Source organism: Phalacrocorax carbo, chromosome 12 (assembly GCF_963921805.1).
Source record: "Phalacrocorax carbo chromosome 12, bPhaCar2.1, whole genome shotgun sequence".
NCBI lineage: Eukaryota > Metazoa > Chordata > Aves > Suliformes > Phalacrocoracidae > Phalacrocorax > Phalacrocorax carbo.
In genome coordinates, this window is record NC_087524.1 from 5,186,493 (window position 1) to 5,213,110 (window position 26,618).

General features: G+C 38.6%; 1 protein-coding gene across 1 annotated transcript in view; it reads left to right on the top strand.

The window, feature by feature from the left end:
• The window catches only part of MYOF (myoferlin), a 73,797-nt gene extending 58,327 nt beyond the window's left edge, over positions 1-15,470 (top strand). Inside the window, exons 39-55 of the mRNA XM_064463819.1 lie at positions 1,309-1,365; positions 3,560-3,571; positions 4,874-4,972; positions 5,618-5,743; positions 6,545-6,700; positions 6,810-6,901; positions 8,023-8,193; positions 8,732-8,880; positions 9,104-9,243; positions 10,222-10,310; positions 10,396-10,491; positions 11,141-11,282; positions 11,601-11,700; positions 12,624-12,817; positions 13,773-13,882; positions 14,227-14,374; positions 14,818-15,470. Coding sequence (XP_064319889.1) covers positions 1,309-1,365; positions 3,560-3,571; positions 4,874-4,972; positions 5,618-5,743; positions 6,545-6,700; positions 6,810-6,901; positions 8,023-8,193; positions 8,732-8,880; positions 9,104-9,243; positions 10,222-10,310; positions 10,396-10,491; positions 11,141-11,282; positions 11,601-11,700; positions 12,624-12,817; positions 13,773-13,882; positions 14,227-14,374; positions 14,818-14,853 — 1,917 coding nt within the window. The 3' untranslated portion in view covers positions 14,854-15,470. The remainder of the gene's footprint in view (positions 1-1,308; positions 1,366-3,559; positions 3,572-4,873; positions 4,973-5,617; positions 5,744-6,544; positions 6,701-6,809; positions 6,902-8,022; positions 8,194-8,731; positions 8,881-9,103; positions 9,244-10,221; positions 10,311-10,395; positions 10,492-11,140; positions 11,283-11,600; positions 11,701-12,623; positions 12,818-13,772; positions 13,883-14,226; positions 14,375-14,817) is intronic.
• The last annotated feature ends 11,148 nt before the right edge of the window (positions 15,471-26,618 follow it).

The window sequence follows — 26,618 nt, forward strand, 5'->3', positions numbered from 1 at the left end:
CGTTAATAATTTAACTCTGTTTTCATAGAGTAAACATCAAACTGTAGTTTTTTGGGCGTGGTAAAGTTCACCCAATAGCTTAAAATTTAATTCACTTGTTCAGTAGCTACTGAGAGCGTATGATAGAACATTACCCGGTTATCCACTGGTGATGGTTAGAGCAGCCTGATCTTACACAGGTTGAGTGGTTCTGAATAAAGGAGCTAGAAGTAGGTGTATGCTTTGGTGGGTACAGAATCAAAGCCATGGTAACACAGACCTTCAGCCGTTCATTTTATCACAGTCATGGCCTTGCCTTTCTTACCATGAAATCATCCGAAACCGATACCACTGAAACAATTTTTTCTGCACTAACACCTCTTTTCTTTCCTTTTCTGTTGTGCCTTGTGAATCTCTCTACTGCTCTGGTTCTTTCAGGACCACCACAATACAATTTTACTTTCCAGGTAAAAATAATTCAGCTTGCAGAATTTTACTCTTGAGTTGAAACATGAGTGAAGACAAATTCCAGGCAGTACATTTTCAGGGAAGAATTTTCAAATATTTTAAGACTGTAAAATGTTCCCCTTACCTAGAACGTGTTTTCATAAATTTCTGCTGGCCTGTTATTTTAAAGGAAGCACAAAAGTTATGCCTTTTAATATAGTAATTTTGCATGCTCGTAATCCCCAACTTGAATTTTCAAAAATGCAGGATTTTTTATTCTGTTACAGAGGTCCCAAAGTAAATACTACTGAATTTGAACATTCAGTTCTCCCTGCTCTTTGTTACTGATTGCATTGTTCTTACTTCATTTCATCTTCTGTCTTAATGTCACAATATTCAGACTAATTTAAGTATCTCATAGACCGCATTCTTCTATCATACATGTAAATCGTCCTTAATATTTAATTTAGAACAGTCTCTAGCTTTTATCTGAATTAGGTGTTCTGTTCTAATATAAATGTTTTATAGCTGGTACAGAGAATTTTTATTTCCTTTAAAAACTCTGAGAAAAGAGATTGAAAAAATAAAGAAAACTTAGCACTTTGAACTCACTGGCAAAAACTGATTAAATTTGCGTAGTTGATTTCAACTATGAGAGGGAAAATTTTAAATGCTACGTAAGGTGAAACCCACTTTCTTTTAGAATTTGACATCACCCAAGCCAAATATATTGTAACACTAGATACACTGATAGCATCCCTGTGAGAGGGGAAAGAATATTCAAAACAATTCCGATTGAAATAAGTACAACTGCGGAAAGTGTAAGTGATATGCAGACACCCTGAGGATGCAAAATTTCATCAATTACATTCCAATTTCCAGTGTTTAAGCAGTATGTCAACAGCACTCAGCAAAATGGCTTCTCCAACAACAGTGCATGTATGTATGTACAGAGCTAATGCATGGACGAGACCAGAACGGGGTCGGATGGGGGAAGAGTGTTGATGTGATGTGGTCATGAGGCTGTACTTCTCTGGGCAATTATTTCATAGAGAGATTTTGGAGGAGATGACGGTCATAAGTCTAGTATGATTAGTTCAAATATTAAGGTATCTTTCTTATGAAAGCCGTACTATGTGTGTACAATATGTATGAAATACTAAAAACTTTTTTGTGTGTCAGCTTGTTTGGAATCTATGTACTAAAAGCACCAAAACCAACACGAATTATTTGACCACACTATTAATATTTAAACTTTGTTTAAATGTCTCCTTTCTGGAGAATAAAATAAATCTACAGTAAACAAAATTCTAACTCTAACTTTTCTAGGGACCCACTGTATCTCTTTGTATTTTTTTCCATAATTTCAAGATGTTCAAAAAGCCAATCATTCACCGTTAGTGTCTTGAAAACGTCATGTATATCAGTCTTCAGTGAAGTCATTGGGTGCATTAAAAATAGGACAGTAACTATTACATGATCTTTGCCATGTGAATATTTCACTCCAAAATCTCAAATTTATCATATGGCATTTTATTCTGTGAGCACATCCTGCTTACCAGTTTTAGTAACAATAATATCAAATATTGAAGACTCACTATTTGCTTTCGGAATTTTTAAAGAAGATCTTACGGTTTTGATTTTTTTTTCTTAACCTCTTCTTCCCAAAGCTACCAAGTGCATTATTTGAGGAGACATTTGAAGGTATATCAAGGGGGAAAAAAACCAAACCAACCCCACAAGCCCTAATTTATACTCTTCCAACATTATGCTGTGACAAAAGATTCAGAGTTCTACACAATATATTTTGTGAAGGGGCTTTAAACTAGGAGTTTAAATTATTATTGCATAATTATGCGAGCTACCCTTCATGTTGTCATCATTACTAACCAGTGTTTAAACAAAGTCATATTTAAATATGGCAAAGTACTCAGAATTACATCATTAATTCTGCCTCTAAGTTTTGCAAATCATTAATGATATGATTTCTGAGAATAAATCACTCCAATTGCCTTTAGAAAATCTGTCAGTCCCATGCAAATCTGAAAGAATTATGCTGTATTTCTGATTTGAAGTTAGGCAAGACTACTAAAATACAACAGAGCTGAACATTACTGACAGAATAGAAATGGGAGTAAGTAAATATGATATACCACAGTGATGTCCTGACCTATTGATGCATTTGGCTTGTATTCATAAAATGTTTTTGACTATTTCTTCTGCTTTGCACAAAAATTTGTGGATTATGTCTTTAAATTAAAACACAAGGTATGCTATATTAACACTAGCGCAAATCACACTTGCATGATTAGCAAATGGGATGCATGATGCTTGCTCTTAATGCACTGTCAGGTCGTAATTACGGTATCTGTGGTTTAACAGGTGAAGCATTTTGGACTGTGCAGATTGCTATTACACTACACAGATGAATCTATAGACACCTATACTGGTTGTTGCTGTACTTTATAATTCTTCACATTTTTTTTTCAGACTCCTGAAAATCCACAGCCTGTAAATAATTGAAAAACAGTAGTAGAAGGAAAAGGGGAAAGGCTGTTGAGCATTAGCAAATTGTTCTATAAAGAAGTGAATATTCACATAGGGAAAGATATGACTTGAATTTTATGTATGTGAAATTTATTTGGAAAAGAATCTCTGGAATAGACTCAGTTTTGTAAGTGCTCTTAAAAACATTTTTCATCTGAAATAAATCAGATCCAGTGCTCTCTGCAACCACAGATGAATGCAGGGAATGCTGCTACTGTGGAAATCAATAAATAGAATCCAGAGTGTAACACTGCAATGATACAATAAGAAATCAGTTTCTCTCCGTTTCGCTTTTGTTATGTGAAGAACGAAGCACAGGATGATAATGTCTTACAGTCCTGAAAGCTTTTAACATTTTTATATATGTTCCAGTTTAATATCTAGGGAATACTGACAGCAGGAAAAAAAAAAGCCATGGCATCTGAATATTCTTCAAAAGTATTTATAAATTATTGATATTAGTAACTTTATATATATATAAACCTAGACTTTTAAAGCTTATTTAACTGTATAAAATTCTACAAATCATATCCTTACCACTGTTTTTATTTTACTCTTTTTTTTATGAATTGATGCTCTTGAGCAGCTTACAGAAAAGGTAATGTACACTACTTTTAAAAATCTACAAATTGCTTTCTTGTAAATGAGATCCCCAACAGCAAATCAGTTTATCAATACTGCCTCCTAAATCAGCATTTTAAGTGTGTGGGTGAGAACAGTAATATCTGGAAATGTTTGACATAAAATCTACAATCAACTTGTAAAAGGGTAAATTTAGGAAAAATATGCAAGACTGAAGTAATAACCCCTAGATATTAAAAAAAAGCCCTCACATTTAATGACCTCTATAATACTTTAAGACTCTCTTTAAATCCAATCTTAATTTTTTCAAATTTACACAGTGAATGAATACCATCCATTCTGTTCGTTCACAGTGAATGAATACCATCCATTACCAACGAAGTATGTTTTCAAGGGTAAATAATTAAATTATGCAGTCCCTATGGATAAATACAGAAAATAACACTCTGTTGAACAAAGTGATTATCAGACTTAAATAAATAAAAATATAAAAGCCCCCACAGAAATACTGTCTTAGTGGAATGTATAGATTGCTAACATCTAGGGTTTCATGAGGGTCACTGAAGTATTATTTTTAAGAGGGCGGGACTCCTTGCTCCTTCTTTTCAACTGCATTTGGTAAACATTAAGGTCGATCTCCAGCTGCAAGGTTCTGTCGTGATACAGACAACCTCCACTGGTTTGAATGGAATGGTGTATGGTTAGAGCAGTTACAGGTCTGTCCCAGTCTTGTTATATGGCAACAGTTTCAAAATAAATGGGAAAGCTGACAGCAAACTAGCACATTCATCCCTCAGGAAAAAGTTCTCGGCATGTTCGCGGCAGTTTTTACAGTCATGCAGTTCCTGTAACGACTACCAGGTATGGTGGTGTTTTTCCTTAACAGCTGAAACAATGACTGTGCTGGTTAAGTGTACACTCCCTGCCTCTGACTTAAGTAACCTAGCACTTAGGTGGCTGTGCTGTGCTGCACTGCCAGAAGATGGGGGGGAGAAATATACACACCTTCAGAAATCAGTTCTTTGAGATAGGTATCTAGATACCAGTAATTAATTGCTTGCTTGGAGATGGCTGGCTGTTGGCTATCAGTGTAACTGGATTATAGACTAGATACCTAAACCTAAGAGAAATTCCATTTTTTAGACTTAATATTTACATTCTAATTCTCTTTCAGATGAACCTTTAATGTTACTTAACTGATAAGTTTTACAGTATACTATCTTTTAGTATGTTTAATTGTTGATTGTTTCTGCTGTACAGAATGATATAAAAGAGGCTTTATCTCCCAATAAGACTTTTTTGTTTGCTTTTCTTTAAGGAGGAAGAAATTGTTGATTGGTGGAGCAAATTTTATGCTTCGGTAGGAGAACATGAAAAATGTGGACAATATATTAAAAAAGGATACGACACTTTAAAGGTATTGCTCAGAATAAATAAGCATATCTCAATGTTTATAGGCCTGATCAGAGCTGTGCCCTTTGTTTTTTCTAAATGCTCCTCAAAATTTAACTGTACCTGATTTCCTGTAAAGGTCTATTACTAGCTCATGTGGTGAAACGAAGGTTTTAAGAAGATACCTTTGCTTCTTTTCTACTTAACTGGACTCACTAAGAGATGTATTAAGAGTTTAATCTCACCTTCAGTCAAATGGAGTTTTACTCTTGACTTCTTTGGGTGCCAAGCAGATCCTAAACAAACATACACATTGAGAAAGTATGAACACAGAGGATTGGTACTTTTACTGTCTGTTGGATAAAAGGTGAAGCCAGACCATTTTCATTTCTCATCTAATACATCTAATGATGAAAGTAAAGATAAGCTTGTGAAATGCTATTTACTCTGTTTTTAACAGGGCCTAAATGAAGCTTGTTAGCATGTTCTCCAAACATTGCATTTGTTTGCACTTCAATGTGAAAATAAAAGTAGTTCCAAATGCTTTGGTTCCTTAAGATATTCCATCAAACATACAATACGCTTTGCAATGTCACAATGGTGGAACTGATATCTATGATAATTTATAAACTGCACTTTTTTAATTTTCGTTTTTCTTTTTTTTTTTAAGGTGTATGACTGTGAATTGGAAAAAGTACCTGAATTTAATAGCTTAACAGACTTCTGTGATACATTTAAGCTATACAGAGGCAAATCTGAGGATGGCGATGATCCGTCAGTGGTTGGGGAATTCAAGGTAAATTTCAAATAACGGGCAACAACCAAATGCTAGATTGCAGTCTTTCGTATGTACGTGGTTATCATTTAAGTAAGTCTCCATGCAAGCATTTCGGCTTAAATATGGATGCGTGCATTAATAGGGGCAACAGATGCTCATAACTACTTATGTACAGGCCCTTCTTTTTCAAGGAAGGTACAGCTACACATTGCTCACACTAAGTGTGATACATGTTAATTTAAAAGAAATATCATTCCTGCTAATGTGATCTTCCCTGGTCCGTGTGGGACAGATCCTCCCCAGATAACCTCCTGAATAGGGCTGAAGTTTCACTTGCAGATGATCTGAGTGAAGTACATTTTTAGAATTAATTTGGAAAAGGTATTTTGTACTATTTCTGTAAGCATGTCTATGAGCTTTAACATTATTAAAATGTTATCATTGTATGTTTAAAAAAAAACCAACTACACGCACAGAAAAAACAAACTCAAACATTAAATTATGCTTTTTGAGAGGGAAACAAATATGAAGGACGTGTTACGTATTCTCAGCTGGAGCAAATTGAGTAATTGTGTTGAACTCAAAAGAGCTGTATTGATTTAAATGGGCTAAGGATATAACCTTGCCTTTTTGGTAAGTCTTATCCAAAAACCACTGAAGTAAACCAAAAGACTTCTAAGTGACTGTGGATCAGGTTATAATTGTGCTATGCCTATATAAAACAGAGTGTGCCTGTGTAAGATAAATAAGAAAAAACAAACCTAGCAGCGTGACTTTTCTACATTTATCCTGAGTGAATCTTTATATTATTTTTTTTAGGGATCCTTTAAAATCTATGCATTACCTGATGACCCCACTATTCCAGCTCCTCCTCGCCAGTTCCGTGAGCTACCAGACAGCGGGCCTCAGGAGTGTATTGTGCGAATTTATATTGTTCGAGCTTTGCAGCTTCAACCCCAGGATAATAATGGGCTGGTGAGATTTTTTCCTTTCAGAAAGTCTGTGAGCTAACTCTGCTATAGTATATTTTAAACAAAGATAGTCTTAATAACTATTTCTTAATATTTTTTCTTATTTTAAATAGTGTGATCCTTATATAAAAATATCCCTAAGTAAAAAAGTAATTGAAGACAGAGATAATTATGTGCCTAATACTCTCAACCCAATTTTTGGCAGGTAACAAACTTTTTTATATTTTCAATTTGTACTTTAGAATGTTTTTCTATTTTTTAAGAGAAACCACTATTTGAAATATCCAATGCTCTATTCATAGTTATATACTGACAGTTATTTGTGAGTAAAGTTCCATAAGGCATTTCCCTTTGAATTAATTGAACACCACAAGTGTTTGGCTAGTCTATAGATTTTTCTGTCACATGGGTAAATAGCACAAAGTCAAGCAATGTATGTATCTTAAAACCACCCTGTGTTATGCATACAAGAATAATAAAATATGCTTATAGAATATGGAAAAAGTTTTAACTCTGAAAACTACTTGGATGTCACAATGAGTAATCTGCTTAACATGTATTCCCAGTACACTGGTCTTTCCTTCAAAGGCTAATGATATCTTTGAAATATATTAATAGAAAAATACTTATTAGGAAAGGAGAGGTTATATCATCTTTCTAATTACTAAAAAAATTCTGGGTCTGGTTTGGTGTCCAGAGTTAGAGGGGGACTTTGATAAATTGGAAACGTAGGAGAGAAGGACTAGAAGGATTATAAAGAGTTTGGAAAGCATACTTCGCAATGACATGCTACAGGATTTCAGTTGTTCAGATTATGCAAGAAACAGACAGTAAAGAGACTTGATTACAGCCACAAAGCACCTTCAAAATTCCGAGTTTTTCCAGAATGATCCTGGAAGTCCAAGTTTAAAAGTTAGACTAGAAATAAAACAAACAAAAAAGAAAATGCAGAGAATAGTTAACCATGGAATACTTTACCTCAAGGGTAATGGATTCAGCAGCAGTAGAAACCACGAGGCTGCATGTCTTGAAAGTAAATTCGTAGAGTTAGTTTGAGAAAACTTTACAGTCTGTTTTGTGTAGGACAGCCAGATGATGGAATAGTCCCTTCTAGTCATAGAAGCTAAACATTTATTTGTTTCATTGTATTTTTATTATGTATATTTCAAGGCTCCAACTGTGTTTGTATTGTGGTAGAAAAAAGAAAATTTCTAATCAGAGGAACTGTGGACTGACCAACCATCCTTTTTACAGAGTGGCTGGCAGAGCCACATTAGTTTCTTTCTCAAAAGAGCAATAGCATTAACTGGACATTTTTATGATTAGAATGTATGAACTCAGCTGCTTCTTGCCTCAAGAAAAGGATCTGAAAATTTCAGTCTATGACTATGACACATTGACTCGTGATGAAAAAGTGGGTGAAACCATCATTGATCTTGAGAACAGATTCCTTTCTCGTTATGGATCTCACTGTGGCATCCCACAGCAATATTGCATGTAAGTAATTTTCTCTGCTGGAAATTTTTATCTGTAAGATCTGATACCCAGTTGCTGTAAAAAATCTGAGCTTCCTTCATCTTAATTATATGGTTAAAAAACAATGCTATGCCTTCTCCCAGGTGTTTGTTGTGCTCACTCTGTCATCTGAATTCCAAGTTAAGCTGCAAAGTCTTCAGAAGAGCCTTGACTGAAACCCAAGATGTCAAACATTTTAATATTCTCTTTATATGGTAACGTGTGTTATTTCTGTCCAGAGAACACACACTTAACAGAATTTTCTGACGGACTCATGGAAATAAATATGAAAACATCTGTTAGTGTAAATTCTTTTGATACATAAAGAAAAAAGCACCCTGCCTTGGAAGTTCATTGAGCTGGTACAAAATTGTGTCACTGTATCAAACTCAAGTGGCCTCAATCTAGGCAGTTACAGCGCGCCCTTTCTGAATTAGTTTAATAAATACATTTTACGTAATGTGTAAATGCCCTGAACGGTGAATAATTTTAGGATGTGTTTCTGTTGCTTTCCTAAAAGTTCAGGTGTGAATACCTGGCGTGATCAACTAAAACCAACCCAGATATTGCAAAATGTAGCCAGGTTTAAAGGCTATGCTCCTCCTGTCCTCTCTGAGAATGGTAGAAAGATTAACTACGGGGGACGAGACTATACTTTGGAGGAAGCTGGTGAGCTTGTTCACTTATTTTATTCTTCTGTCTTAAATTTTTATTGATACAAATATAAAAACTTTCAGTTATTTATTGAAAGTTAGAAAAAAAGCTTTGTTATTTTTTTAATGTGGAACCGTTTTCTGCTCAATTTTAAATACCTGGTTTAAATTTTTTTAAAGTTCAAATGCAAATTCTGGTTTAAGAGCCCATGTTCTTTTTTCCGTTTCTTTTATTTCAGAAGCTAACAAAGTTTTGCATCAGCATCTCGGTCCAGGTGAAGAGCGGCTAGCCCTTCATATTCTCAGAACCCAGGGTTTGGTACCTGAACATGTGGAGACAAGGACCTTGTATAGCACCTTCCAGCCCAACATCTCCCAGGTACTATGAACCCGTTTACTTCTGGTTTCTTGAATGCAGAAACTGAGCATTCCTGCATTTATATAATGTTGTCAATAGAGTGGTATCACTCGGGGAAGAGGGCTACAAATCATTATTACTTGGCTGAGAAACTAAAGCAAGTTAGTCTAGAAGCATAACAAAATGCAGTTATGTTTCACCATTAAGACCCCCCAAATGACATCTGAAACACTGACAGAGTGGAAATTGGGAAAGATTTACTTATTGCTTTGTTACTGAAATAAAAAGGAATATGAGTTTAAGACCTCACCAACAATAAAGGAGACAGCCTGGCTCAAGAGCTTCCTAGCTACATTCAACAAACGAGACCAAACTTGTCATTTCTCTGCAAGGTCCAGAGGTGCTATTTTAAGCCCGAAGTCTTAATAGGACCTCTCTTAGAGAGGAACAAAGGCTAACTTTTTTTTTCTAGCACTTACTAATTCACCAGTGGTTTTTTAAGAAAGTTTCTGCAGCAACCAGAAAACTTAACTGCAAAAATAAAGGGGCTTGCATTTCAAATAGGGTATAAAATCTGCAGTGGTTCCTTACTTCAGTCTAGTTAAGGGGACTGATCATCTGCACTGGGTAGGCCACCAGCTGCAAACTATCAGCCACATGTATGACACTGTACTTAATACCACCTCATGAGAGAACAGAACTTGGACCTACAGAATTAGAACTATTTAGGCACCTAACTTGCACTGAAGTCCCTAAGAATTAACATCCCTACCATCTTCTGAATTCTTGGCATTGTTCATTTGAGGAAGCTTATAAAATGTGAGGGGTTGGGCTTGCTCCTATCTGAAGTCTGTAGGAGTTCTGACATTGGTAACATCAGTGAGCTCTGCTCAGTGGCTAAAATTAGTACTAAGCATGTCAATAAGCAGTTCCGTGGAATTACCATGACATATGTATATGCAACAAACAGTCCTTCATCCATCTTCTCCACTGCTACAGGGGAAGCTTCAGATGTGGGTTGATGTTTTCCCTAAAAGCTTAGGACCTCCTGGCCCGCCCTTCAACATCGCTCCCCGAAAAGCCAAGAAGTGAGTATCCATCTATACCACACACCATGTAGCAGCCCTGACAACGAGAATTCAATTCTCTTTCCCCAAACATCTTCCCTCTTAGGTATATCTTGCGGGTGATTGTCTGGAACACCAAAGATGTCCTTCTGGATGAAAAGAGCATCACAGGGGAAGAAATGAGTGACATATACGTGAAGGGGTAGGAGCACTCTGTCATGTAAAACTTACAAATGGATGACATTCAGAATGTCCTGGGAATGCCTAGGCCATGGGTTCCAAAGGTGATCGGATTCAGCCATGTCAATGCACACTACAGCCTCTGAAACAGTGCTAACCTGAGAGAAGTACTGAAGTATTATGAGATAAAGCATGACCGGTTAGTGCAGTGCACTAACTAGTGCAGTGCACTGCACTAGTGCAGTGAAAGATCCCAGAAGTTAATCTCTTGAGATGGGAAGCAACTGAAAAGTTAGCAAGTTAGCTTTGGTGCTGCATAACCTGGATTCTTACTTTTTGCATTTCCTAGTCTTAACGTAAAAAATTCAATAGAAATTAGAGAAATGTACTACTAGGCTATTGATCTAATTTCTCCTAAAAAAGAAATAAAAAGCCCCCACCAACGACTCACCACTGATACAGTACTGGTCTTAGCAGATCAGAAATTCAGTTCAGATATTCCCCTTTACAATGCCAAATTGGAACCAAACTGAGAAAGGGTGTGAAAGGCTCTCTGGCCCTCTGTGAACAACTCTTACGGCTTGTTTGCAACGACATCGTGACATGGTTACAGTACAAACAAGCACCAGCGTAGTCCTGCTGCAAACACAGACACATCTCTGTATTTTCAGGTGGATGCCTGGTAATGAAGAAAATAAGCAGAAAACTGATGTTCACTACCGATCACTGGATGGTGAAGGGAACTTTAACTGGAGATTTGTTTTTCCTTTTGACTATCTCCCAGCAGAGCAACTCTGTGTAGTTTCCAAAAAGGTAAGTATTTCTAAAGATTTCAATGCTTAGAATACAGATTGTAATGAGTCTGATAATTTTGTACCTACATATTGAAAGAGGCAGTTTGGCTCAGTTCTGCATACTTTTCTCAAACTGCTACTGTGAACAGATTCAATTTTGCCTTTGAGGCAGGAACAACAGACTGGCAACAACAGCAGTCTCCTCTATAGCAAGGGCAAGATTAGATCCTTAATACTTCCACCAGCCACAGAATCCAGAAGCATTAACAGACCACAGCTTTGACTTCTCAGAATTAATTTATAAAAGGTGCTTGGGTTTTGTTTTTTAAAATTTCAGGAATATTTTTGGAGCCTTGACAAGACAGAATTCAGAATCCCACCCAAACTGATCATTCAAATATGGGATAATGACAAGTTCTCCTTGGATGACTATCTGGGTAAGACTTCTAAGAAAAGGATTATCATTGTGTCAATAAGAGATAAAAGTGAAAAATTTTACATTATCACATAAGGGTTGTGTTTACAAAATGAGCCACTGAGCATGCAAATACACTCCTGCTTTCCCACACGGTACAGGGTTACTTCTGCTCATGAATGAATGAATGAGTGAATATTCACTCAGTAAAGGCCTACTTGCAGTAAACAAAGATACTTTTCATTCAGGTGAGCCCTATCACAAAGTGCATCAAATTATAATGTGCATGAAAACTTACTTTGCTTCTTTTTTTAAGTAAAATGACTTAAAACAAGAGTACTTAAATTCTAAGTAAGAGTATTGACATCAGGCTGTAATTTAGGTTAAGCAATCTGCTTCACACCACTGTTAATTCTACTTCACACCTTTATTAATCCCTACTTCTTGTAGCAATATTCTCTGCAGAAGATTCTCTGCCCTGTATTAAGACAGCTCCAAACTCTTTAGCTTCCATGCAAACCAAATAGGCTTCAAAATCTGAAAACAAATAATTGATTTATAACCATCATTAACATTAACTAAATCATTTAACTATCAGAAATTACATTAGTATTACAGTGCTGTATTTGGTATCTTCTGTTTAGGTGTGGGGGGAAAAACCTCTATTAAAAATCAAGTGATCTTGCATTAATAAGGGGCAAGAGAGCTTGCTAAGTCCAATTTATCAACACGAGCGCTTTCAACACCAGCAAGTTGGGCTTAAACACAGCCTGATGGGTCCTAGTTCCCTGCCTCACAACATCCTTAGGCAAAAAAGACTCTAACGTATATGTTGATTGTGTTTCCTGTATAACATGTTTAGAGATAGGAGAGGTTGATTTTGAACCACTGTGCTGTACGGTTAGCTGTGTTATGCAGTGTTTATTTTCTTTATCTGTCTCCTAGGCTTTGTGGAACTTGATTTACATAAAACAATCATTCCAGCAAAAGTCCCAGAGAAGTGCAATATAGACATGATTCCAGAATACAAGGCAGGCACTTCTCAGAAGGCTCCCAGAACTGCCTCTCTCTTTGAACAGAAATCCATGAAAGGATGGTGGCCATGTTATGTGGAAAAGGATGGCTCCCGTATTTTAGCGGTATGGTTATTGCTTCTTTAAAAAGTACTTAAAATGTGCTCAGCTTGCTTTTCCTTATAGTCTTTAAAGACTATAAAGAGTCCCCCGCTTAGCTGTTAGCTTTCAGTGGCTGGATGGAAGGGGAGTAAATAGAATATTTCATGCACAAGTTCAGGAATTTCGCTCCATCAACAATTCTTTTGTTTTAAAGTATGAGTTTAATACTGAAATTTATTTTTTTGTTTTAATTCTGTTCAACCTCGGACTGCTCACCAAAGCAGCCAGTAGAGTTACTGTGTGAATGAATGTATCATGTTATTGCTTAGGACAAACACAAGACATGCTAAATGCATTAAAGACTAAAGAAAAAAGTGTAAATCCAAAGCATTTTTGTACACAACAAATATAATTTATATACTGAGAACCCAGACTAGCTTCCTGATTATGAGGACAATCAGAAGACCTAAAGCATTTTAACCTGTTCTATGAAGAACAGAAATGAATATTTATCACTTGCTAGAATATTAAGCTTTTCAAGTGTGTCTGATTCCTTCTAATGTTTTTTACTTTAAACTTTATTACTGGAATTTAATAAATGAGGAAAAATATTTGGAAAAGATGCAGTCCTTGGGTTGCTCTTGAAAGAAGAGAAGAATTGTTTTTATTTTGCTCTTGAAAGAAGAACTGGTTTTGTTTTACTAAATCGGAAAAAAAACAATGTAGAGCTTCAAACAGAACTACAGATGAATTAGCATAACCGTTTTATGTCCTATGATTTTTTTTTTCTATTTGTCATTCTCTGATACTGTGTTGGGACACTCTCATAGTGCAGAAGTAAGTGTATTTTGAGAAGGAAATGGAAAACACACAGATGCGCACAATAAGCTGATCCCAAACTGCGGTGTATATGTACCAAACAAGTACTACTAGTGCTATTTCAATAAGATGCTTGTCTCGTGCCCCATATTTTCTGAAGGGTAAAGTTGAAATGACATTGGAAGTTGTCAATGAAAAAGAAGCTGAGGAAAGGCCAGCTGGTAAAGGAAGAGATGAACCCAACATGAACCCCAAACTAGATCTACCGAAGTAAGATATTTTTCCCTCACTAGCTTGAGAAATAGATCTCATCTAGCTTCTGTGTTGCTCTTCTACAAAATCTGCATGCAGTAAAGGATCTATGAGACATCAGTTATCCTTTGCAAAACTTCATTTATAAAAGCCAGTCTTGTTCCCTTCTGCAAGCATTAGGATAAAATGCAAGGTGGTTTCCGAATTAATGGCACACGTTTATTGAAACTGCTGTCTTACATTACAAAACTATCTGTGTTTTCTTCACCCTCCAAACCACAGTGTTTTAATGTGTTAGACTTGCACATTTAAGTATTTCCTGTTTTTATAGTATAAGTAATTATTTTTTTTTCTAAATGCAGCCGACCAGATACTTCCTTCCTTTGGTTTACAAATCCCTGCAAGACAATGAAATTTATTGTGTGGCGCAGGTTTAAATGGCTCTTTATAGGCCTTATCATCTTGCTGATTTTACTCTTGTTTGTAGCAGTACTCCTCTATTCATTGCCGGTAAGAATTTTTAAATGTTATTTTTCTTCACCTGTCATCAACAGAGGATTCACTCCTTACTCAGACAAGAGATTCCATCACCTCAATTTCAGCAAGGAGACAGGGATTATATCCTTATAGCTATAAAAAATTTCAACTGATTTTTATTGAGAAACAATTAAAACTTACATTAAAACTAATATTAACTAAAGATAGAGCAAATGAGTGCTTTAGAAGTGTTAATAGCCTACACAATTCAAAATACTTAATAGGTGGTCTAGAGTCTGGATTTCAGTCTACTTTAATCTGAAGTACCTTACTTATTTTTCCTGTCTGTTAAGTGAAATTACCATGCCCTGAGTACATTCTGATCCGTTTTAATATCTTGTCTTTTACAAAACTAAACTGAAGTATTTTGTGTACGTCTTCTTACCTCTATTGTTTCTTCCTTCCTCCCACAACAGAACTATTTGTCAATGAAGATCGTGAAACCAATTTAAAGAAGAGTTTTTTACCTCATCTTTTTAAATAGTAATGAGGTTTTGCCTCAGGCTGTGGACCAAATTCAGCAAGGCTCTCCATCCTTTTTATCTGCTAGTATTTGGAACTGTAAAATAGATAAGTAAGAATTTAACCAAGGTTAGCCAAGGTTCAAGGGGTCATGACAGGTGTTTTTAAAAAGCAAAGGATAAACTCCTTCATGTTTCATGTACATTTTTACTTCAGTAGTTTCTATGCATGGTAAAGGTCTGACTTCCTTGCTTTTAAACTAGATTTTTCATAAAACTCTCTCAGGAGGCTGCCTGCCTCAGGAGGCTATCTCTGTTTTTTAATGAACACTTCCTTTTAAGATTTCCTTTCTACTGGGCACACTTTGAAACTTTGCATTTTAACTTAATGAAAAACAAGCACTACTTATAATTATGTATACCAAAGAAACCTCACAATGCAATCAAAGAAGGGTCAGGCATTTCTGGGAAAGTTTCATCATGCTGCTTAAAATTCTTCGTTACTGCACTGTAGACTTGACAACAACTGCATGCACATAGAAATAAATAAATAATAAATACTGTTTACTTAGTATAACTTACAAATGTTTAAATAAACTTATCTACAAGTAAAATGCAAGTTTCCAGTTTTCTTTATCTATTGCAAAACTACAATGCATTAAGTATTCTGTAGTGTCTATCAGAGGATGTAATGCCACAAATCTAGACTTGAAGGTATTTTACTGTTATATTTACAGTGAAAAATAAGGAAATACTTCTGCACAAAGTTCTAATTAATTTCTTCATTAATAGGAAATTAATAAATCTGTTGAATAGTGTCACTACACTTGTATGTAGAGATGATCTTGAATCAAAACATAAGAGGATACACAACCCAGTTTCAACCCTTGTTTGAAATCTGATCTGCACACGGGAAGTATTTCATTTAGAATCATAGAATCATTAAGGTTGGAAAAGACCCTTAAGATCATCAAGTCCATTAGTCATTTAGCCTCAGTCTCCTCTCCCTAGGCACAGTAAAATATAATCTGCATTAAAAAATCAGGTTATAGTCTGGGATTCCACCTCACTTTTATGGAGGGCCAAAGTAGAATCATCTCTCTGAACATTCATTGGTGCTTGAAGTGTAGGAAACCTGCAGCAGAACCTGAAATCAGCATTTTGTATTGATTGTCACACTCTTGACTAGTTAAAGACTTCAGCTGTCATTAAAAAGATGACAAATATAACTGCAAGAATGAATTAGTCTTGAAAAATTTCTGTCGTATTTAGTGGCGCACTTAACGCTTTCTTGTAACACGGCACTGTAAAATAGACATGCGCTTGTCAGGCAAAATAAGTAAATTACACTGGCTTAATTCTGTTGAACAAGCTGGAGTAAAGGTATTACATGAAATTATTTCCAGAATGTGAAGGCCTATTGGCAGTGGAGCAAGCAGGAGTCATCCTGTCAGAAAGATAACACCACCCTTATTTTTTGGGGCGTTAAGAAACTCTCAAACATCTTGACCTATGAACAAAAGCTCAGAGCTGGAACTAATCACCATCCAGATGGGCTGTCCCTTCACTAGTGATGCGGTAGCACTCCAGAAATAACTGGCACTTTGCTTGGGATGATGGGTGATCATCCACTATTAGAATCTGTCTCGATCAATGCCATAAACCTGACAGACAGTAAAAAATCACAGCAGCCTTATTTTCATTGTAAGACAAAGTATGCTGCTTGTAAGGGTTGTCATTAGAAAACATTTAACTTGAAAGAGCATTCCGTAGAAAACAACTATGAAATGGAGTAGAGCGCTGAGCAAGTCTGTTCACCTAGCATTTGAAGAGTGGCAGATACTGCCCTTCTGGGTTGAGTTCACCCTCTTCCAGATGCCTTTTTGTCCAAGCATGCATAGACCCGATAGTTTCACTACAATTAGGCAGTGCCATTAAAAGCATAAACAAAAGGTCTGAGAAGCCATTCTGTTTCCCAGCCGGCTCCGGTAACAAACAAAAGAAAACACATGTTCACAAGAAAGAAAATGTGATCATTCGTATTTACATACAATGCTAGCCAAGCCTGTAATCCCTAGTATAGCTGCTGTGCATGACTCCAACATACGATAGTTTTTTGTCTAGTTCAAACAGTTAGCAAAGATTTAGCCCAGTGCAGGGAACAACTTCATGCCGCTCTTGTTCTGCGCTAACTACTGGGATGGTCACTTTGCCCGGGCCAGCTCTGTACCACTCTGGTTGCCAGCAACTGAGGCAAACAGCCTTTGAGGCCACAGAAAAAAGGGCAGAATGAAGACGTGCCTGATATCTCTCTAACAGGAAATTACTTAACCCAGGAATCCCTCCTCCTATGAGTTTGCCTAAACTGATAAGCTGACAAACGTTTTGGCCTGTGAGCTGATGGGGCTAGTTCAGCTGCACTCCCGTCACTAAGTCCCCAGTACAGAGCCTCTGTGCTTCACAGAAAAGATTATCTGGGTCTAAAACGACCTCTCTGTTCTGGAAAAGGAAAATGTTTGATGAGGCTACCTTCTCTGCACCTGAGTGTCATTCAAACACAAGACGGCAGCCAGCTGAAACAGCCACGGAAAGGCTAAAGCTAAACAGAAAGTGCTTTCAACAAAAAAAATGGCTAAATAAGAGCAGTATGTCAGAGCCCTTCTGTCGCTGACACGGAGGTTCAAACAGCAGCTGAACTCTTTGATGCATTCAGGTATCCAAGCAACAGATGACTTCCTATCGGTTGCTTGCTGTAGTCACCCCAAACCCTGACTACCGGAATGGGCTGTGAGGAGGCTAACCGCTGCTGTCACGTACTTTGCAACTAGGCAGATGTACCAGAACGAATCATCACGTAGCTCAAGAAGAAAAATGTGCACCTAAACCAGCTCGGTGTAAAATAAAGAGGCAGTAAACTCACCAACAGCTACAAAATGTTCTTGCATTTCTTTGAACAACCACAAGATGACATCCCAAGTCTCATGTGTTCACAAAGGCCTTCCAGTACTTCTGTTTTATTCCTATCCTAAAGCTCTCATACGGCGATGAACAACAAGGTATATTTACTAGTTAAGGGGAAATACAGGCCCATCAAAGTCCATTGCTTCTAAGTGTATTTGGAAAGCACAGCTGTAAGTGCCTTTGGGACCTGGCTATTATATACAAAGAGAAAGTGATTCCCAAGTGTGGACCCCACTGACTTTAATGCTGTTGTGTAAGTAAGATTTCCACTCCATGCCACTAGATGCCTAAGTATTCCGCAACTTGAAAGCAGTACCCAGCAGTGGCATGGCAGCATTCAGTGCTGACTCTTGTGTCAATGCTAGCTCAGCTAGTGAATAGCACTCAGCTTTTTACACAGCACTTTCCATTGCTCAGAGGTGCGTGTCGTGTATGCAGGCAGGCTGTCATGCCCGCAGACAGGGACCTGCATCAGACAATCCCCTACAGAAGGAAAACTAGAAAGTTCTTTAAAAATTCATATGCAGAGAAGAAATGGAAATACACATTATGCCTGTCAAGTCTAACCATGCTCTGACCACAGAGCTACCCTTTGAAAAAGTTTGTCTCCTTTGTAACCTTTGCTGTGGCTAAGAGATTAAATACACCGGCAAATGCAAGATGAGGAACACAGTAGGTAAAAAACATACTTCCCTGAAGCTACCAAAACCCTCTGAATGCATTAGGGCTGCTTAGGAAAGACTCCACAGCAGTTCTGCTCCATTCCCAGAACTACGAGGTGTCAGGACGAGCAGCAGAAAGCACCGGGGCACTCAGAGCACAGCAGGAGGCCCACAGACCCCCTGAATGGAGCAGTGGGACCTGTGGAGCAAAGGGATCCACGAGTGCCAGCACAGAGGAGTGAGCGGCTCACTGAATTCCTTTAGGGGAGCTACCTAGAGATGGTCAGTGGGAGACAATGAGCCTGCAGAGGGTCTTGCACCAGCCTAAGTGCGTGCCTTACACCTCACAGCTCAGGGCTGCAGCAGGGAGCCAGCATCCACATGGGCTCTGCAGACCAAACCGCCTCCCCTCCGCTCCCTTTTGCAGCAGTGCTGGGAAGTGTTCCCGCCAGCACTGCTCAGTAACGGCACGCTCAGCCAGGCAGCAGATTTTGGTTCAAACCTTTCAGGCAGAGAAGTGAACTGAACCTCCGCTTCCAGCCTCCTGTGTAATTCCTGTCACTGTTAAGCAATTATGATAAAACAACAGAAGACACGATCACCACCATCTTCTAAGAGAAAGTGTGGGCAATCAGCACTGCAGCGGTTGTACTCTCCGACTGTCTACTGCCTCCAGCCCAGGCCTTTGGAGATACTGAAACTTTCGGTCACGACGAAGGTTAGCTGCCAAGCTGCTCAGCTGCAAGCAGGCACACATACTTCCAGAAGGGAAGCGATGCAGAACTAGGAGTGACTGGAGAGTTTATATAAACTGTAAATGCCTCTTGCAGTTAGGCAGTAATGGAACAGTTACAGATTTGCAACTAAGCACCTGCACCCCCGTCAGTACCACTGTACACAGCAATGGCCTCTGTTGGGTCTGCCATTGAGAGCAGCTCAATATCAAACAGCGATTAGGAAAACTAGTAAAGTTAGAAGCATCATCAAACAGGGAGCAATGAATAAAACGGAATATGTCACAGTGTTGTATCAATCATAATCATCTTATGCTCAAACTTCATCTTTGATTTTGCCACAGGTCTCAAAAAAAGGCACATTATAAATGAATAAAGATTCAAATGTGGGCAATGAAAGTCATCGAGAGCAAGCAGGAAAGATAAGGCTTCCTGTACAAGAAAAGCTTAAGAGGTCAGCACTAGCCTGGAAAGTGACAGAGTAGCAAGGAAATAACAGAGAGGTAGAGAACATACAAATGGGATGTGTTTCTTCAGGAAAGATGTTAAAACCATGCACGTGCACACATGAAAACTCCTTCTTCCCCCTCAAAACCTTCAAACCAACAGGCAAAAACTTTACAAAAGGTTGAAGGTGACATTTTAGGGAAGATTTTAGATAATTCTTGGAACACACTGGCAGAGCATATTATCTGGTTTAATAAGAACAAAGAAAAGCCGTGATACTTCCCTGCATTTACATATTAGGACAACATTACAAAATACACTAGCTCTGATACATCACTGCATCCCACGATTGCTGGCAGCAATCCCCAGGACAGTGGTCACCCACAGACGGCGCTGTGCAACTGGATGCAGGATTATACACTCACATCTGTGAGAGATGCTCCTCCCTGCAGAATTCCCAAGTTTTCTAGCCTTGAGTGCATATTCCTCAGGTTATCAGATAAAATACCATGAAGAGGTGATCTCTGAAGATCATGGACCAGCTTCAGAGTCACCATTCCAGTGGGGCCATGGTTTCACTGGTGGCATTACTAACTTCAGATATTTATTCCTATTCACTACCATGCCCTTGACTAACAAAAGCAGACTTAAGACAAAAGGAAACACCACCAACCCCTTCCTCCACCCTTTCTGATTTTTTTTTTGTTGTGGGGACTATTCTCTTATTTGCTTCAAACCATAGTACTATGGCGTGTTGAAAGAAATCATGGGTTATGGCCTTGAGAAGAGTATCTTAAACTGATGTAGTCATCAAACTAAATATTGTCAAACTGAGCCGTCAGCAAGTTCCTTTGCCCCAAGGCTCTGTTTCAGGACTACAGCCAGACTCACAGAGGCAAGAATACATTAACTGCACAGGAGTGACCTTCAGAATTTATTTGCTCACAGGAGGACAAACATAATAGGGAAAATAAAAAGAAATAAAAATAAAATAACAAGAACAAACAAAAGTACTCAGCCACCAAGCTGACATGTTCCAAAAATGGGGATGGATGTTGCAAACATGGCAACTTATCAGTCGAGGTAAATAATGCTTTAAGAAGCCCAACACTTATTCTAAATGTAGAAGACAGATATTAGCATGTGCTACAACAATGAAAGATCCAGCTAGCAGCAAAACGGTGGCCATCACTGTCTTGCTGAAAAGCATCAGGCTTCGGCAGCAAAATTCCAGATTTCTTCGCACTCCTTTCTCTGATTTCAAGGGGCAGCTTTTACTCCCGGATACATGAAGCCTTTGTTTTAATTAACATAGTTAACAAATGTTTTGTTCAGCTCGCTCTCTGGCTGAGAACTGATAGCACAGTTAATTAGCGCCTTCACTCCAGCCTTGTGCCCTTACTTCTGTGCAAGAAACACACACTGGCCTCCAAAGGCTCCGTGCGGCCTCGGCACCTCTGGGACTCCAGCGATGAGCTCCTGCTCTGGACCTCTGACACTCCCCGGCCCGGCAGAGGAGATCGGTTTCAGTGGGCTTTCTTCAAAGCTAAAGAGTTCCCATTTTGGAGTAGGAGGCAGCCAATTAAGCTTTTAGAACTAATCCTGCCCGCATCGGACCGGTCTAGCCCAAAATATACACATGCTACCGCATAATCCACCAGCCCTCATGCAAAAGCCTGCACTGTATATGCACTGTATTACTGCTCCTCTTAGAATATTAAGAAAGAAAAAGAAAATACTGAAGCAGGTATTTATGCAAGAAACAAAGGAACTGGAACACTGGTGAGGTCGTCATCTGCTGCTGCCATGCCGGGCTCTGTTACTGGGGACCTGTATTTTTTTGGTTCTGTTTCTTGCCTTAAAAATTCCTGAAACAAAATGGGATAGTCCCACTGTCCTGCGAGTTTAAACACACACACAGAAAATTAGACAGGTAGAAGCAATCAGCGCTGAGAAAGGATTTACTTTTACTTCAGTCGCACAAGTATATGTGCGTGTGGTTTTAATTAGAAATGAGATGTCGCCAGTCATCTTGCTCTGATCCATGCTGTGCCAACTTAAACCCTGCCAATGAATCTGAATAGTCAAACAAACCTCTGTCCCTCCCCAAACATCCACCATTCACATTAAATAAAACACATAACAATGGGGGGAAAATAGACCTGAAAAGAGCTTATTTCCAAATGTAAAGGTCTAACCTGAGGATAGCTATTTTCATGCAAATCTGAATTCTTCTTGCCCATATACATAGACGAAGAATTATCTGTTCACTTAACACTCTAAGCTTCTCTTATGCGATTAACAGGGAGGAGCAAATTAAAGGAAAATGGAATGGAAATCCCCCAGAGCAATGAAAGAGAACTGTACCTCCCCTGCTCCCAAACTAGCAAAGACCCTGAAAACAAACTTGTGCACTCAGGGCAATAAGGAGGCCCAGCAAAAGCCAGGCCAGCCTGCCCAATTATGGGAGAGTTCTGCTGCTAGCATCAGTTCCAAAGACTGCTCTTTGTCCCTTTTGGAGCTCGGGGGGAAACGTCTGCAATTCAGCCAGCCTCCAGGTCGGGCTTACCTTAGCAAAGCTCATGCAGTACAGATGCTGATGCACCTCTGAAACGCCTTCCCACAGCAATTGTTCAGCATGTGGCCACCTGCTCCGTAAAACCTCAGCTATATTGTACATAACCACTGCTGCATGTCGCTACTGGCTCAAAAGCTGAGTTTCCAGTTTGGAAACTGGAAATACCAAATTTCAACTCCAATATATTTTTTTTTAAAATCTGAATGCAATGAATAAAAAATGCTGTGAAAATTCGGTGTGAAAGCTATTTAAAAGGGGTAAATTAAAAAAATTCATTGCCTATCTGTGAAAATAACATGCTTGTCGATTTTACCATCAATAGCAGTTTTGGTGAAAAGCCGCAGAAAGCTACCAGACCTGCTGGCAGTAGCAGCAGCTGCATCTAAACTGGGCGGAGGAACCTACAAGCCCAGAGCACTGGTGGGGCTGTTACAAGCTCCCACGAATGCAGGCCAGGCTCTAACAGACCCTTGTCTCTGTGTCTGCAAAAGATGAAAAACCCACAACACTCAGCTGAAATTTCAAGCCCAATGAATTTATGTTTTCTTTTTATGCATAATGAAGTAATTACATTTACCCTGCTGATCTGAATCGGAAACAGTCTCTGTACTGGTGGCTCCAACCAAATAAGCTACTCAAAGCCTCGCACAAGGTAGAAACTGTTTCTATTAATTCACAGAGGCAAGGCCAGGTGAATTAGCTACTAATTTAAGTTCTGGTCCTTTTTTTAATTATTGTTATTCAATTTTTTTTTTAGTTGTTCATGAGTATGTCCAGGATTAAGGCAGGACTACAAATTTTCAGTTGTACCTATATAAAAGATCTGACCCACACTAACACTCACAAGGGTTAAACAAGTTACTGTAATTTTAACCAGAAAATCTAGACCTTCTGAGAATGAGGTGAAACACTAGTCAGAATATCATTAACTGGTCTACTCCAGCATGCCCTGTACTACTCCAGTTGAAAGACAATAGTGAAAAACCACACGGAAACAGCTGGCAGATGCAACACCATAACGTGAACTCTGTTGTGAAAGCCAAGTGCTAACATGAAGACACCAGCTCCAGAGACCTCGGTGAACTGCAGTTTTATTTGGTCGGCATTTTTCATACGAGCTATTTGTAAATGTCTTTCATCTTTGTCTGCATTAAATGAGCAAGAGAATGAGTAACAGGGAAGGAATCAAAAGAAGCGAAGACACAAATTAGCAGTATATTGAATTATGCTGTATGAGGCACTGCCTTGTAACTATGTGGCTTTACAGAATTTTCATGCTTTGTGATGCCAGTAAGAAGATGTATTAGGAAAAATGCCAATGATTTAGGTTCCTGGAGAAAAAAATAACACTGGAAAGCAGTGATCTAGTGAGAATAACATTATTCAGTGAACATGACTGCTTCTGTGGATTGCTATCGAACGACCCTTTCTCAGAAAATCTTCCTTTCCAAAAATCTGCATTACTCATCCATGACTGTAAAACAAGAACGATTACAGCACACCAGGTTTCGCACAAATGTAACGCTACTTTGACAGAGTTACACCGAGACGGAACCTATGTCCTCGTTATGTGCAATGCATTTCTCATTGCGAGGCAGATCCGCCTGCAGAGATGTCAGCGTATCTTCTCAGCTACCACTTTTATTGAGGATAATCTGCTATTAACAGTATCTGACAGTCAAAAATAAACCCCCAAACCTAAAATTTTGCTCATGTTTCTTAGTTTCTTCAAGTAAGTACATCCCTCTGGAAGATTTGTCTGACAAAGATAAGTATTTTTAACGAAGTTCAGAGCAAAATGGGCTGTCTCAAAGGAAACTTAGTTCTAAGCTCATTTGTCTTAACTCAGAATTACCCCATTGAAATAAATTGTTTGGCGTAGGACATAGAATCACTGAGCAGCTCAAAGAAGGAGGTAGAGTTTGAGGAGGATTTGAGGAAGAGTTTGTGGAACAACAACTATCAGTCTGTGATATTACCAAAGAACTTTCATGAACAACGGTACCCTTAAGATACTGAGAAAATAAAGTGAAGTTAGCATTTGTAAAGGCACTATTCATTTCCAAATGGTTTTTGTCTGTTCATTTCACAGAACAAATTTGCTAACAGTACACAAAACTAGGGCAAAAACGTCTAGGGAGGACATCATTATTCCTGAGGACGTTAAGAGAGTACACAGTCAGGGTTAGGAGAATATGAGTGTTAAAAAAGGCGAGGGGAAGAACGGCTGCGGACCAGGTTCCCTCATGACGATGCTTGCCTCATCAGTCTCAGCTCCCACGCAGCTCTTCAGCCACACGCTGCCCTGACAAGCTGCAGAGCCTCCACTTCCAGTGCAATCTTTGAACAACAATTCTGGTGCATACGATGCGAACAATGGTCATGGCATGGTACATACCTGCCAAGTACAGAGCTGCATGGCTAAACTTGGTCAGCTTTTCCTCCAAACGTGTCAAACAATCCTACGCTTATCTCAAATTAGTCAGAAAATAAGTTATTCTAAAATAAACCAAAACTAGTGAAATTTTAGGAGACTGACTTTTACTGTGGATTATGTTACCTCTTGAAAAGTTTGCAACAAAAGAGCTAAAAGGGGTAAATTATGTTCATTAGTTCTCCTAGGTGGACATCTGTCGAGTTTGGAGAGGGACTTTTATCACTTCAGACATCTGCCTGTGAAAAAGCCAGAAGGGATCCTCTGGTTTTTGTCCCACACTATACCCACAGGGAGGCTGTCCCAATATCAAACTGATAGTCAAACGTTTCAGCTTTTTGTTCTCAGGGCTCCACGAAGGAGCACTGTTCCTTTGGTCTGGAAGACTGTATCATCGAACTCATTATTAATATCAGTCAGGTCTTCTCTTATGGTCCGGCTACCTCAAGATAAAAGCCTTAATCAATCCCTTGCTGTCTAAAATCTAATCAGCATCCTGTTTGCATTATGCATGGTAAATCTCCACTCAGGTCAGCTTCCACGTAGTAAAGAGGGTCTGAACTCTAATTATCACAGAAAGTGGTGTGATGCTTGCTAGTACTTGTTACGGCATGTAAGCAAGTGCTCTCCTCAGAGGACAGATCATTCAGAGTGGACGCATCAGGTCCTACCTCCCCTCAGTAAAATGTGGCTGCAGCCTCACCCCTGAGGATGTCACGCAGGGCCTGTGATGCTTCCCTAAGCTTGGAAGATCCTGGGAAATCCTCATGAACAGTTGCCGATGGCCAGCAAAGGCTCATCTGCTAATTTTGTGCCTTCGACACAAATGTTATCTATGATCTCTGTTACACCCACAGTATCCTCCCTGCACTCTGGAGTTTAGAAAGCTAATAGTAATTCCATTTTGCCATGAGGGGAAGGAAAGGAAAGCATTATTAGACTCCTAAGTGCTCTGCTAACAGGTAACTGCGGGCTTGATCTAGCTGTCAGTGGAAATGGGCAAGACCCTCCTAGACAGCATTGATAAATGTTTTGATATGTGTATTTTAAAACAGTATCTCCAGACTATAAAAGCACTGTTTATCAAATGAAATATATTATGCTTAATAATCCCATTATATGCATTTCAAGGGAAAGACATTTCATTTCAGCAAATTAGCTACTAAAATATTTCTGAGGTACAAATATCTCATCCCCAGTTCTTTCAGAAACTGCAAACAAATAATTAGCCCTTCTGAACCCCAGAGTCTCTAGCCTGTAGTTAATGTGATGTTACTAATGCATTTATAAACACCAGGCTCCAAAGCCAACACTGAGATATTCCATCATAATTTAGATCTCTCATTAACTTCACCAACCTGACCAACATGCTGTCACTGGCAGAGTGTTTGACAGTTTACATTACCTGCAGACATGAGTTCGTGTCAATTCAATTAAGAAAGATTCATTCCAGAACTGACAATGCATAAATATTTTTAAATTACACCTGGCCTTGTTGGCAGTGCTTTCTCCAAAACTGACTTTAGAAGACAGAACATTTCTTTAGCCTCCTGGGCAGAAAGGGAAACTAGAAGTAAGCTGAAAGAATTTATTATTAATTCAGTATTCCATCATACTGTCCGAGCCTCTCTGTTTTAATCCCCCCCACCCTCCCCTCCCAATAATTAAACAAGCTTATATCTCACTGTCTGTTACAGAATGAAAGGAAACAGGAAAGATTCGATCCAAACAGCCACTGCCAGAAAATTGTCAGCAACATCTTTGTGATGATCATTTGCTGACTGGTTTAGGTCTAATTTGTGTACGTTATTGCTTTGGAAGGCGCTCAGATACCATGGTGATAGACACCATGTAAGAATGTAGATAGATAACATTTGACATTTATCTTCATGAACAAAGGTCTGGGTAACTCCCCACTGATTGCACTTCTGATGAGTGAA